Source organism: Tachypleus tridentatus, chromosome 1 (assembly GCF_004210375.1).
Source record: "Tachypleus tridentatus isolate NWPU-2018 chromosome 1, ASM421037v1, whole genome shotgun sequence".
Classification (NCBI taxonomy): domain Eukaryota; kingdom Metazoa; phylum Arthropoda; class Merostomata; order Xiphosura; family Limulidae; genus Tachypleus; species Tachypleus tridentatus.
The window spans coordinates 101,937,501-101,953,241 of record NC_134825.1 but is presented as its reverse complement, the minus strand read 5'-3'; the positions used below and the strand labels follow the sequence as shown (position 1 = coordinate 101,953,241).

Genomic DNA, 15,741 nt, shown 5'->3' with positions numbered 1-15,741 from the left:
GTTTTTATTTTAAAAACATAAATTGTTGAAGAAGGAAATAAACTATATGAATGTAGATATATATATGTGCTTTGCTTATATTAAGTAGTTATATAATGTGTGGTATCCAAATATTTCACACTTTGAAAATGAGTGTATAAGGTATGGGCCATCTTACTATTTGATCAAATAAGACTATTCCAGGAGTTGTTTTTGAGTACTGTTGAGCTCACGAGTTCAACATTAGAGACTGTTGTGCTTTGATTGTCAATTTATAGCTTTGTTTAATAAACATAAAACAAACAACCATCAAGCCACATGCATATAAAAATAATATTCAGTAAATGATGGTATAAAGAGTTTAAAGTATTTTTTTAACCATGTACAGAAAACTATTTTATCCAGCGACAATAAGAGATGTAGGTATGAACTCTTACAATTTATAGTTTCTGTTTTAACTGCATTTTGGCTGTTTATAATTTGTGTTTATATTATACATTTACATTGTATTTTTCACAAAAGACTTTATACATTCTTTAACTTTAGCATTTTTAATGCCAATTAATAACTAGCTTATTGTAATACTTCCATTTAATAATTATTGAGCAAAGTTATTAGATTTGAATGAATACCCATGCTTATGGTAAATCAAATTATTACGTAATAAATGTTTTTGAGTCCTGGAAGACACTAATTCCATCCAAGAAAGTCTAAGTCCTGGAATATTGTTCTTGGTTAAATATATGAACATATGTTGATTTTTGAGTTGTGAAACATGTTTAAAAATATACAAATGATGTTAATATAAAACTTCATTGTACACATGTCCTTATTACAACTTACAAAAACTTTATTAATTTATATAATTTTTTTGTAGTGCCGGTTCTCCACACTGTGCGTCCAAGTGAAATTACAATAGTAGAACCACCTCCATTTCCACCTCTTGAGGAAGTTGAGGTAAGTTGTAATGTAAATTAGTGTTTGACACTGATAATTTTATAATTCAAATAAATAACTTACATAGGCATTTACTATGTTTGTTATTATTTTTGATTTGATTATTTTAGGGCAAAACCACATTGGGCTATATGCTGTGTCCACTGCAAGTTAATTGAATGCCAGATTTTAGTATTATAAGCCTGTAAACATGCTGTTGTCCAACTGGAGAAAAATTTGTTTTTATTGCAAGCTTTTGACAGTTACCAATGTTATGATAGGGCAAGTGTTTTGGTTTGTTTTTGAATTTTGCACAAAACTACAGGAGGTCTATTTTGCTAGGCATCCATAAATTAGCAATATAAAACTAGAAGAAATGCAGCTAGTTATCACTACCCACTGCAAACTATTGGGCTACTCTTCTACCAAAAAATAGTTGGACTAAGTATCACATAATGCTCCCATGGTTGAAGTTTGAATATGTTTGGTGGTTTGGGATTCAAACCCATAATCCTTAGATTACAAGTCAAGTTCCTTAACCACCTGGCCAGATCAGGCCCCAGGGCAAGTGAACGACAGTTTAATCAATGATGTCGAGAAAACCCACTTGTAGAGAAATATATATGCAAAAACGGCTCGTTTGGGTTGAGAAAAGATTTTACATAGAAGAGCGAACAACGTTTCGACCTTCTTCAGTCATCGTCAGGTTCACAAAGAAAGAGGTAACTGACCGGAAGCTGACCACGTGTTTGAAAGGGGTTGTGTAACTGAGTGTCGGAATGTAGAGGGTGGTGTTAGATGTTTGAATATATAATTTTATATTTTATTACATTAATATAGGCATAAAGGCGTTCCTTTATATTGGTTTATTTTGGGTTTAAGTTGTTGTATAAGTAAGGCTTCTTTAATTTTGCGTTTATGTTTCTTTATTTAGTATTTGAGTGTTTTCTATGGTTATGTTGTGTTTATTTGACTTGCAGTGTTCGAAAACGTGTGAAGGTGACTTTTTATGTTCTTTGAATCTGGTTTTCATTTTTCTACTTGTTTCTCCAATATAGAAGTCGTGGCAGTTATCACATTGTATTTTATAAATAATGTTGGTGTGGTGTTTGTCAGTGTAGTTTTTTACATAGTATAGGCACAACCAGGCACAAAACTGAGGTCTATTTCTTACCATCCTCTGTGCCTTTCTTTACAGGAAACATTTCTAAAACCTGCTGGTACAGTCACCTTTCTGCAGTTTTCTTTGTATAGAAATGACAGGTTGTGTGATGGATGAGTGCATGGAGGGATGACACTGCTGGTTGATCCCATGTGCTCACCCTATCTTTACCACTCAATACACCCTTGAAGGCTATAGCTATCCATGTTTCTTTGGGTCGTACCATCACTCTTAGTTCTCTCTACCTGTGTCTTGAGGAGACCTATGATCAATCAGACCTTGATGCTTTCACTGAACAATTGCCATCTCTTTTTTTTAATCCTAGGGGACTTTGATGGACATAATCTCCTCTTGGGTGTGCTTATTTTGATAGTGGGGGGGGGGGGGTTGTTCTGTACAGCATATGCTCTCGGATCATAACCGTTCTCTCTTTAATAATGGTACTTATACCTATTTTTATACACCTAGACAGTCTTTTACTGCTGTTGTTCTCTATCTGCTCCCCTTCACTATTCTCACACTTTTTTTGGAGGGTTGACAGTAACTCACGGATCAGCGAACATTTACCTATCATTTTGAGAGAGACTGGCTGTGATCAGTGCCAACTGATCCATGTGCCTTGTTGGAAGCTGGATCACACAAACTGGCCCTCTTTCACTGTTCTTGCAGAACTTGATCCTGCCATCATCTGTAAGCCATCGATAGATGACTGTGTGGCAGCAGTAACTGCCTGTATTATACAAGCAGCTGCTCAATCTATTCCTAAGACCTTGACACATTTACTATGGTATCCTCTTCCATGTTGGAATCCTGCTGCTGCATAGCATAGAAGGTTCAAAAATGGGCCTAGGATACCTTTCATAGATATCTCCCACTTTCCAGCTAGACAGGTAAGACATTAAAGACAGAAAGAATCTTGGATTAAGTTCACAACTAGGACTTATTCTACCACCAGTCAAAAGTCATATGAGACAAGATTCAAAAGGTCATTGGGCAATGTAATTCTGTCCCCCTCAAATCTTGCTCTCTTAGCCAGCAAGTAGCTGATACCCAGAGCATTACTGACATTCTAGGTGAAAGCTAGTTGCTGATGCCCAGAGTATCTTTCAGGCTGATTATCTTTATGAGTATGATTACCCCTTTATACTGGTGGAACTCATGCTTGCTCTAAATTGGTCTGGCAGTATATCAGTCAGACTTGATGATATTCAATACAAGATGCTGCGCAATCTCTCTCTTGCCTCTCTTACTCTTCTTCTGGTTGTATTTAACCAGATTTGGCAGGAAAATGTTTTTGCTGATGCTTGGTGTCATGCCATTGTCCTCCCTTTTTCTAAGGCTGGGAAGGATTCCAAGATTTTTTCAAACTAATGTGCAATTGATCATAGAGAAGATGGTTAATGCTCATCTTATTTGGTTCTTTGAATCAAATAACCTCCTCTCGCCCACTCAATGTGGGTTCTGATGACAACACTCCTCTGTGGACTACCTGATTCCACTTGAAATGTTAATCAGGGAAGTTTTTCTCAAGCAACAACATCTTGTTTCTATATTTCTTGACTTTGAGAAAGCTTATGAAACTACTTGGAGGTATGGCATCCTGCAAGATCTCCAATCTTATGATTTGCGTGGCCATTTGCTCATTTTTATAAAACATTTTTTAGAAGACTGGCAAATCCAGTTCCTTGTGGATTCCACACCTTCCAGTTCTTTCCCACTAGAACTTGGAGTCCCTCAGGACTGTGTCTTGAGTGTTGCACTTTTCACTAGAAAGATTAATGACACTGGCGGACAACTCTCACTTTACAGTTTCAAGCAGTCTCTCTGTCAATGAATTGCACATATCATGTCAGTTGTCGAGCGCGAGGTTTATTATGTGGCAGCTACAGAATTCCATCAATCTTTTATTGAAGTGCACCATGGTAAGTGGTTTTACCTTTACCTCACTCTAAAACTGTCTACATGCACCTATACAGCCAATGGGGTATTCACTCCAAACCCAAACTTCATCTTGGAGAATGTGTGCTACCTGTGGGCCCTGAGGCAAAGTTCTTGGGGCTTGTACTTGACTGTAAGCTGACATTTATTCCACACATCAAGCAACTACATGCCAAGTGTACAAGGGCAATGAATGTCATCTGTGTCCTCTCTTCCACCTCTTGGGAAGCGGATCAGTGTTTTGTGCTAAAAATCTATCATGCCCTCATTCATTCAAAATTGGATTATGGATCTCTGGTGTATTTGGCCTTCGAGAACCTCGGCCTTGAAGGTGTTGGACCCTGTCCATTATCAGGGGCTTTCTGCACTTCTCCAGTTCAGAGTTTGCACGCTGAGTCTCATGAACCTCTACACCTCTGTTGTTTGGAACTGTCTTTACTGTATGCTGCAAAACTTCAATCCTTACCACAGCATCCTACCTGGGGTTGTGTTTCCCTTCTTCAGTGGGTCATGCTTTTTCAGAATAGATGGTCTGCCATTGCTCCTTTTGGCCTTTGTACCCAGGTGCAGTTGGCTGAATTGGGTCTGTCCTTGAATAACGTTGCTGTCTATGCTGGTCAGCCCATCCCAACATTACCATCCCTAAATGTGATCTTTCTTTGAGTCATTTGAAGAAGGCAGATACTCCTGATTGGAAGTACTGTCTTCTATTTGCCAAACATCTTTTGAACCATCCTTCCTTTCCCATTTATATGAATGGTTCAAAATTAGGTGACTCTGTGGGCTCTGCCATGGTTTTTTTGTGGTTTGGTGGATTCACACAAGATCCACTTTACAGTTTCTGTGTTCACTGCTGAACTGTATGCCATTTCTCTTGCCCTGGATCACATAGAGGCTATGTAGTACATAAACTGTATTATTTATACCAATTCCTTTTGCTCTTTACTGACCCTGGAATTGCTTCACTTTAGTTTTCACCTTGTTCTTATCAATATTCAAAACCAACTCGCTCATTTCTGTTGGATTCCAGGCCACATTGGTATTTGCAGGAAGGTGCTCACTGACATCACAGCTAAGTCTGTCTGCTATGGTGCTATCACAGTCATGCCTGTTCCATACATGGACTTTGGTTCTGTGTTCAAGTCTGGGTAGTCTGCTTTTCTTTTCAGGATAACTGTCAACCAAATTAGTAGTTCTGAAACTATTTTATGGTGCACACTGCCAAACTGATGATTTTCGAGTTAAAAGAATGACCCTTCTAGTAAAAACTTAATATGTCTCAAGGAGTTATGTGTTTCCTTGATTAAGGAACACACAGATAAACATGTTAAACTCTGAAATAACAAGATCAGTCTTGACACCAGCATTATATTTAATGAATGACCTGAGGTTTTCTAAGATACACTGAAAACTGACAGGAAAGTTATTAAATCACAGCAGTTAGAACTTTGATAAGGTTTGAAATACATAGTGTAAATAAGGCTGACTTTAACAGCAATAAATAACTGAGGCAAAATGTTTTATAAACAAAATTACTTCACAAAAGTAAAACTAAAGTAGCACATTAATATCTTGAGTATCTGCTTTACTCACTTCGGTCTTTGTCTTTCAGGTAAGTCTGTCTGTATAAATGGCTCATTTATACAAGAGAATGAGCTTTAGTGGACAAATGTTAGGCTATATTTTATAACAAGTTACAGCTTTTACAGTAAGTACCAATCTTAGTAAGTAAGCTGAAAATGAAACTACTAAAACATTAGACTACTTGAAAAACTACATTTGATAAGCATCATAGTAAATCTTACAATTAGATTGTTTATGGTGGTAATATAAATTTAGCTCCATTGCAGCTTACTACAGTACCACATTGCCAATTCAACCTTGTGACTGAAACATATGTATGTATTTTTTGAAGTTAGCCATGGTTCATGAAATGTTTTGATCCTTTAAATTCTGGTTCGTATCAAAATGTAGTTGAAAGTCTGGTTGTGTGCATAACAAGTTAACAAAGTACTTAGAATTGCTTAAAATTATTTTATAGTTTTGGTTTAGGTTTGCAATAGTTATGATATTATAAATTATTGTTTTCCTTTAACTGTTTATTCCAATATTGTATGGTACTTATTTTGCATACATTTTTTTCATATGTTGCATACTTGTCAGTCCATTGTGTATAGCAAAGTGACCTTTGCATGCTTTAGATACCAGTGTGAGTGAATTACATTATTTTGGAATCAGTTGAGTGAAACTGTTATTGCTAAGTTAACTTTATTAAGTAAAGTATTTTTATGTGCAAATAATTCATCTAATTGTGCTCTTTATCCTTTTGGTTTATAAACTGAATGTTTATTAATCAAAATTGATTTTTTCTGTATATATTTGTAAAATTCATGATTTAAATTGATTTTAAATCACTTTTTTATTTAATACTTAAGCAGTTTGGTTAAAATATGAAAATTAGATTTTATTTTCAAAACATTGAATAGGAACACATTATTTAATCTTTCCAACTTTATTACAAAAGTACACAGTAATTCAAAATATAAAAAGTGTTCAGGCTTCTTTACTTGTTATCATATAATGTACTATATATATATGCAATGTTGAAGTTTTAATTGAATAGGTTAAATTCATGCTTTCTCTATTGATATATGTTATACAAAATATTTAATCTGGTGTAGGTTCCAGGAGCAAAAGAGCTGCCACTGCTTGAAATGGATGAATATGAAAAAGAGGTATTTGAGCCCCTTAGTGACATCCCAGAACAACCTTTTCCTCTCATACCCTCTCCTCCTCCTATAACTATACCAAGGTATTTTGCTTTGTATGTGTTCAGTCTAGTTTTTAATTGTTATAAGCTGATGTATTTATAACATTGTTTAATTATTTTGATTTATTTGAACAAGTATTGTTAAGTAGATTCAACATCAAATAATTAGTTATTGTAAGAATAATCTAGGATATCTTGAACTTTTTTGTTCACATTTATATTTTAAGTTCAATTAAGGTTATGTCTTGTACCCAGGCTTGCATTTCACTTTGGAAAAGTAGTTTGAAAAATATATAAAAATAAGTTAAATATTAAAATAGTTTGCTGTATAACTTTGATCTTGGTAGTAGGAATGTAGAACTTTAAAAAAATCAGTTGCAAAAACAATTTTAATTATTTTAACAAGATTTTATATGATTTTTCAACAAATGCATGAATTAATGTTCTTGTTGGATTTTTATTTTGATTAAAGTAATTTGTAATAAGGTTTTTAAATTTTGGCTAAGACACTGTATTTCTGGAATAAGAATGTCAACTTTTTAAATAGCCCCAAAAAAGATGTGCAGATTCCTAAAGAAACAACTCCTACTGTGATAAAAGAACCTCCAAAACCTACAAGACCTGTTAAACTATCATTACCATTAGAAGAAGGTCTTGATGTTACACCTGCAGTAAAGCCAGCAAGAGTGAGAGCTAGGGTATTTAGTCTTCACATTTCTTACCCAATGACAGAAATAAAATGAAATGAAGCTTTTCATTACAGCTGTAACTGAAAAACTAAAAGAATTATTTAAATAACATTGCAATGTGGTTTATTTTATGTCATCATTTTACAAATGAAAGAAGCCATTCCAAATATTACATTGATATTTTAGAAAAAATGTGTTTGTTATCTTTTTCAACATTCATGTTTTTTTCTGTTAAGTAAATTAGAAAATTAATTTTTAAGATTTATTATGGCCAAGTGATGTGCATTGTAATTATAAAAAAAACTAATTATTCCAGCATATAATGTAAAATTTTAAATAAAAGAAATATTCAATTGTATTTTCCTTTATTTCAATTTTTTAAACTATTAACTTTTGATAAAAGTAAAATTTTTAAATATAAATAAGCTCTAACTAAACACATTAATGTTGGGCCAGGAAAGAAATGGCCTCTGTATATTATGTATGGCTCATCGTAGTCTCAAAACTATCTAAGATATTTCTATAAACACATAACTTAGGTTTTTCTTCATAACTTAAAATGTATCACGATTATGATAATGAAAGTAGAGTATATTATAAATATTATAATAACACACATCTACATAAATTTTTTATGTAAATTGAACGACAAATAAACTGTTTTTAAACAAATAACCAAACATAGGAGGGGCAGAAAGTGTTTGTGTGTCTACTTTAATGGTCAGTTGTGTAGCCTTTCAGGTGAATTACTTGGTGCCATCTCTCCTCATAGCCTTCCATGATCGTTTGACAGTACGTGACTGGTATTTTCTTCCATTCTTCTTTACAGAAGGCCTCCAACTCTTGCAAGTTTTTCAGATGACGCTGATGAACCCTGGTCTTCAACTCATGCCAAACATTTTCAATTGAGTTGAGATAGGGTGACTGCAATGGCCACTCCAGAATGCTTATATGGTTCCTCTGCAACCAGGATTGCGCATATTTCAATGTGTGCTTAGGGTCATTGTCATGCTGTTAGATCCAACGACACCCAAGCTGCAAGTTTCGAGCATCATTCTTGATATAAGTGCCTAATATATCAACATACTTTTCTTTTTTCATGATTCCGTTGACGCGTGAAGGCTGCCTACACCAGAAAAGCTGAAGAAATCCCATAGCATGATCGAGCCACCTCTATGTTTAACTGTTGGGACTGTGTTCTTTGGAAGATTTTGTTCCCCCTTCTTGCGGAAAATATAGCAAACACCACTGTGGCTGAAAAGCTCGATTTTAGTCTCATCCGACCAAAGTATACTCTTCCAATAGGTAAAGGGTCTATCTGAATGCTTTCTTGCATACCTCAATCGTGCTTCTAAATAAACAGGCTTTAATATGGAGTTGTACAAGGACAGCATGCTTTGAACCCAGAAGAGCGTAACATGTTCGTAACTGTAGAGGTGCTTACTTCAACCCCAGTTTTCCTTACCAGTTTCTGTATGTCATTACGTGTTAAACGTGGGTTCCTACTAACTTTTCTGAGAACCTTCCTCTTGGTTCTCTCTGGAATTTTGGTGGGGCATCTGGAACGAGGGAGGTTAGCAGTTGACCCTGCAAGCTTAAACTTGGCAATTATGCTTTGAACAGTAGATTTCAGCAAATTAAGTTGTGTAGCAATACAGGAAAGAGACACATGAGACTTGTATTTTACAATAATTCGGTTTTTTAAATCACTGGTCAGTTGTTTCCTGTTCGCCACGATGACCAAGCAGATAATGACGGGGACGGCGCTAAATTGCCAGAAGTACATTTTTTGCTGGATAAATTCCAATAATTATGAATCTAGTGTCTAGTTCTGGAATGGTATGATGTAGTTTATTTGCCAAACTAAACAAAATTTTTAAGGAAATATCACTTTTTTCACATGTTCTGAAATGTATGAACACTTTCTGCTCCTCCTATTTTTGGTTGTTTATAAACAGTTTATTTATCGTTTAATTTACATAAAAATTTATGTAGATGTGTGTTAGTATAATATTTATAATATATTTATAATATATTATACTCTATTAGCTTAATCGTGATACTTTTTAAGTTATGAGCAAAAAACCACTCGGGACACAGGGGTATGAACACTTTTGTCATAACTATATTTAACAGTCAAATATTCTGCTAATTATTTTGATTCTGACTTCAGAACAGCTAGATCACCAGTGTTTGAAGTTATGATGATTTATACACCAAAATGGTACATTTTAACACACGGAGTGAAGAAGTTGTGTAGCATTTCACAAACTTTTACTTATGATGGTCCACCATGACAGTTCATCAAACCATCCTTAAACTGTTGCCTTCATAGTAACTGTCATTCATTATGTAATATTCATTGTTTAATAAAAATGAGATGGAAAACAAATTTAAAAAACATAAAAATGATATAGGAATGGCAATGCAAAAAAAGTTTGGAAGCAAGATAGGGATGAATATACAAAGCCATACAAAAATCCTTAACTTAATTAGCCACTGAATTGTTAACAACTGTAAGATATTTTAGCATTATTCAGTTTAAATGTTTTTATTCAAGCCTGAATTTATGCACATAAAAATTATTCAACATACAGTTGTAGATAAAATTTTTCTGGGAAAGTTTGTTTTGTTTGAAATTAAGAATAAAATTACACAATGGGCTATCTGTGCTCTGCCCACCATGTGTATCAAAATCCAGTTTTTAGTAGTGTGAGTCCACAGACATACTGCTGTGCCACTGGGTGGCTTCTTAGAAAGATTAGCCTACACATGTAGTGATTTTGTATGGTCTTGGGTATACATCTGTACATTTTGCCATTTCAATCCCTAAATCATTTTTATATTTGTCAAAATGTTTTCCTACCAGTGGCACAACAATATATTTGGGGTTTCACACTGCTAGAAACCAGGTTTCGATATTCATGGTGGGCAGAGCACAGGTAGCCCATTGTGTAGCTTTTTGCTTAATTCCAAACAAAAAAATAAAAATGGTTTGTATTACTTGTATTTGTATTGATTTTTGTTGTAACTGTTAGTGTTATTTTTAGGTAGAAGTAACAGTAGCAACAATTAGTGACTTTTCAGCTTGTAGGTGGATGCATAATATGAATTTTTGACATATTTGTTGTTTATTAACTCATTCAAATATATTGTTAGAAGATGTGTTTTTGCCTTATCCTTTTAGAGAGAAGAATATGTAGAGTCGGGTGGGTTTTTGATTACAAGAGATAAGTTAGCCATGTCACAATACCAGAATACAAGAAAAAAATAACTGTATAAAAGTACCTGAATAGTGTAAGACTAACCTACGATGGGTCCCCTTAGGCCCCATTAGTATATTGTCTTAAATCATGGATATTTATCCTATTGATCTATTGATTGACATTATTGATAATTGGTAATGCAGCTATCTACAATAAATATAATTAGTAAGATACTGAGATTTCATGTACATTAAATAATTATTGAGAGTTTTATTTTTAATAATATTTGATAATTGTTTTTAACATTTTTTATTTTTTAGATGTAATCAAAATTTTTGTACACATCTAATTTTCCTTTGCACATTCCTCTATAAATTAATTACATTTTAAATATTCTATTTCCAAATTAAAAAAGACATTCCCACTCCTGTATATTTTGTTTATTGACAATGGAGATTTGAAATTTTAACATTTTTGTTGCTGTAAAAAGAGCTTTTATAGGCACAGTGCCACATGTTCAAATTTGTGATGTTCACATGCTCATATGATGATGCAAATATGATGAAATTGTGAACTTCATTTGATCTCCTACTGATTGTACATAATACACTTCATTAACATGTTAGAAAATGGTTTGTTTCTTACTCATTGGTTTGTTTTGAATGGTTCAAAATTTTAAATTCAGTGCAATAAATTAATGTGATAATATATTGTTATGAAAGCACGGGGCCCCAGGCCATGGCTTCATGTGCCTTTTGCATTAATCCAGCCCTGCGTCTATATTTAATATGATTATTACTTTTGTATTTTTGGTAGGAAACTATTGTAAACTTCAGACATACATAAAACTTCACTTTATATCAATCTATACAATACATATACATAATGTTTTAGAATAACACTTTAAAGTTCAAAATATATTTTTAACATTTTGTTTGATATGAGCAAAAATTCATGAAAAAAATTGCACATTTTATATAAAAACATTTCTAAATTGTAGCTTTGATTATTTGAAAACTGGTTTACTTTAGAATGCTATTTGTTTATTTTTTAAGAAAGCTTTTCCATTAATTGATTTACTCAAGTTACCTATGTAATAACCTTGTTTTTTATTATTAATTTTAGAAACGTAGAGAACCTTCTAGTGAGTTTGAACTTGAGGAACTGGAACCAGTTGTTCGAAAACCTAAGCGACCAAGGCGACGTTTGTATGATTTGAATATCACAATCTCTAGAGAAGAAATGCTTTCAGGAATGGCCACAGCAAATGAAAGGCTTACTCATCCTATTGTATGCTGTTCTGTGTTTCTTTGTTAATCATAGTTTTTTGTAATAAAATCTGCTTAAAAATTAAAGTTTATTCAATATATACATATATATATATAATTTTCAAACATATGCTCTCTTAGCTACATTTAATTTAGTTTATTTATTTTTGCTGTACTGTAGGAGGATTCACAATTAATTATAACTAATACAGTGAATTTTCATACTTTGTTAAATTATGTAAGTTTGATGTTTGGTTCCAAAACAAATTTAACATTTAAACATCATCACTCTACATTTCTAGCAGGTGACTGTTTTCTTTATAGTTATATAGTTAAATAGATTTCATAGTGACTTTCGCAGCCTTTAGAAACAATACAATAATGAGTGCCTTGGCCTTACAACCCTTTCATCATCACCAGTGGTGCTCTCCATAATGTTCTTGTCTGTGTATTGTTTTTTTGTAAGAGATGTTTGTGCAATAAACACTAAAACTACTGTTGTCCCTTTCTTTACATGTCTTCCAAGTCCATTAACCATACATGGACTTTGATTCCTTAAAATCTGCTTTATAATGATAGCAAAGGCACATAAGTCAATAGGAAATGTTCATGAATGGTATAGCATGAATTTCCATCTTTACCTGATTTTACAGAGAAACTGGCATGTTGACTTACAGATGAGTGGCTAGAGAAATATAGTATTTTCTTGTGGTTTAGTCTGATAGCATGCAGAGATCATTCTGGAAAATTTCTCAACTCTATATTTTCAAATTACCATTATACAGTAAAACCTGTCTAAGCTGGAAACTGCATAGGGTAGAAACCTGTACAAGCCAGAAATATCAAAATTTTTCAGCATAATCTTAAGATTTCTCTTATAAAAGGCCCTCTATATGGAGGAACCTGCATAATGTGGATGAAAAACTATCTTTCACCTACCTCATCTATCAACAAGTAGGATTAGAACCTGAGTAAGGTGGAAAAAATGTTTTTAATTAAATATTAATTTGTTATTTAATTAATAATTTCTTTAAACATTAATAAATTCTTGTTTAATTATTAATTAATTAATTATTAATTTGATATTTAATTCATAATTTCTTTGAACATTAATAAATTCTTGTTTAATTATTAATAAATTCTCAGACATTTTGTTACAGTAAGTATTGGTTAAATATATTCTGTTCTTTTTTCTGCTGTCATTATTTTTGCAGTTAAACTAGATTCATGATTTGTAGAAATATATTTGTCTTTTAATGCAAAATTCTACTCTTTAAATAATTCTCACAAAAAAAATAAATTCCTATCTTCTCTAATTTTAAAATTTAGGGAAAATTTGCTTAATATCCTCATTCTTAAAAAAGAGATACGAAATACCCTCATTTTTTTTAAAAGATGTTTGTTATGACAATTCTAGTGAAATCCAAACTGTGATTAAGAAGATTGATGCAGATGATTCTGTGAATGCAGAAAGTTTTGTGAACGTTCACAAGAATGTTTTAACAGAAACTGATGAAATTGATTTAAAATCTATAATAGAATTGCAAGATCATAACAGTGTGAGAGATTCAGAAGATAAACAAAATGGAAAAGATAGTGAGGAAATAAATTCCAACTTCATTGCAAGTGTTAAGTTATGTTAACTCTATCATATTGTATGCTTAAATGAAGAGGGAAAATGGACTTCATGAAAAGGCTGCAGAATTGGCATTCTCTTTTAACTGCATTAGAAAGCCCATTAAAAAAATGAAACAGTTGAAATTGAACACTTTCTTCAAATAAATTTGATTAAGATTTTGTGTACTTATCTATATTTTGAATGTCTATTATTGTTCTTATTCTGATAAATATAGCATAAATAGTATGATAACTTTATTCACAAACATCTTACTTCCTTGAGTCAAGCAAGTATAATGTTCCACTCGAAAATTATATATAATGAAGGAAATGCATGTTCACTGTCTAATCTGGAAATTTTACTTAGTCCCATTCAATTCTGCTTTAGTCAGGTTTTACTGTAGTTGGTACTATCTTAAATTCTTTGGAAAACTTTCATGACATGCTCTGTACCTATTTGAAATGTCTTATCACTAGTTGAACCATAATAAATTTTCCAGAAACTTGAAATAATTCTGTTTAATAATATCAGATAGTTAAGTACTTTTTGAGAAGCTTCTGTTGTTTTTGCAGTACAAAGTCTATGTGAGTTCTCTTACTTAATGTTCCTTTTTTTTAGATGCAATGCATCATTCTGTTCTGAAGTTACTTCTAGTATGTAAGTGGCAACTGTTCTTCACATAGCATGTTTTTCTTAGCTTGAATCAACATTTCCTTTGCTTCACCCATATAGTTCAACTCTACAGATATATGTTTCTTTGAAATGCTAAAGTTATAAAGTTTATAAAGTTATAAATCCTTGAATGGCCAAGGGAATGCTGATTATGTGTGAAATTGTTACTGAAGGTGATGAGAAATCCTTTGTAATTATAAATACGAACTCAAGAAAGAAACCATTACAATAAATATGATTTTAGAATATTACTCAGTTCATGATTTTTACTTTAAATAAAAATAATAGAATTATAAATAATTTTTATTTTAAAGGAACTACCTCTTCTTCAAGAAACACCTCAAGAAATGTTTGCTCATCCTGGTTCTTGTAAGGTTTTTTTTCTTTAACATCATTTTAAAGCCACTGTTATATTTTATTGATTTATTGTAACTGTAAAGAGTGTTGTAAAAAATTGTCATTTTAATTCTTTGTAATCTTAATAGTGACATATTTGCCTATCTTGCTGAAATGTTCTTTTAATTACTAGTTTTTATATAGTGACAGTATAAAAAGGAATAATTTCAATTTACATAAAATTTTGGTTAAAAACTTTTGTAAGTGTTATAATCAGTAACTCAGAACAGTTACCCAGGAGATGTTTTTTTCATTAGTAATGTTATTGTAATCTCGTATTTCTAACTTAAGGGTTCCTTTGTATAATTTTTAAGATTTGTGCTTATTATGTTTAGGTTGGTTCATTTCCTTTTTTAACTTTTCAAAACTGTGTACATGTGTCACTGGATCACATAAATATCATGCTTAAAGTTCTTTACAAAGTTGTAAGTCCATTAACTTTGTGTTTATTGCATGTCACAATACTTTACAGAATTACATTCAAAAGTAAAAAAAATACATTTATATCTAATGTATGTTAATAAGCTTGACATAAAAGTGTAGTTTGTAAATCAGTTTTTTCTCGTTATATAAATGTTTATTTGTATTTATAAATTTAAAAAGGTTTTCCAGCTCATCTTGCCTTTTCTTTTCTGTACCATTGTCTTTTCAAAAAATATCAACATTGCTGAAATTGGTATTGGATTATTTGTAATAGAAAGAGCTTTTTTTTTTCTTCAAAATACTTTATATGGGGTATTTTGTTTTTGCTACTTATAAATAAATATTTGGTCTAAATTATATTGTTTAAGAGTATGATATTCATCTTAAAGCAGTTAACAGAATTTCTTTACAAGTTGATTAGAAAAGCCAGTGAAATTATAATAGTTTTGGGACATTCTGTTTTAGTGCATTATACATTTTGTCTTTTAAAATGCATATTTGAAATAAACATGAAATATATGAACAGTAAACATAATCACAAAAAGTATGTCTTATGTATCTAATCCTCAATGGTAAAGACCCAAGTCCAAGTGCAGATACTAAATTCCTTGTTTTTATGTATATTCTTTATTGTTATAAAAGTAACCAAAATGTAAAAAAAAATGGAATTTGTTAGGTTAGGTA

At 32.1% G+C, this 15,741-nt stretch overlaps 1 protein-coding gene across 8 annotated transcripts in view; it reads left to right on the top strand.

Annotated features, from left to right (window-relative positions):
• Positions 1–15,741, top strand: part of LOC143257092 (uncharacterized) — a 78,185-nt gene that overhangs the window by 13,921 nt on the left and 48,523 nt on the right. For 7 of the 8 annotated variants that reach the window (XR_013031684.1, XM_076515325.1, XM_076515311.1 and 4 more), the window contains 5 exons: positions 857–936; positions 6,697–6,827; positions 7,333–7,483; positions 11,806–11,970; positions 14,553–14,607. Coding sequence is in view for 7 of the 8 variants with exons in the window: in XM_076515325.1 (XP_076371440.1) it covers positions 857–936; positions 6,697–6,827; positions 7,333–7,483; positions 11,806–11,970; positions 14,553–14,607 (582 nt within the window). In the remaining variant the exon portion in view is untranslated. The remainder of the gene's footprint in view (positions 1–856; positions 937–6,696; positions 6,828–7,332; positions 7,484–11,805; positions 11,971–14,552; positions 14,608–15,741) is intronic. The other variant, XM_076515348.1, reaches the window with a different exon arrangement.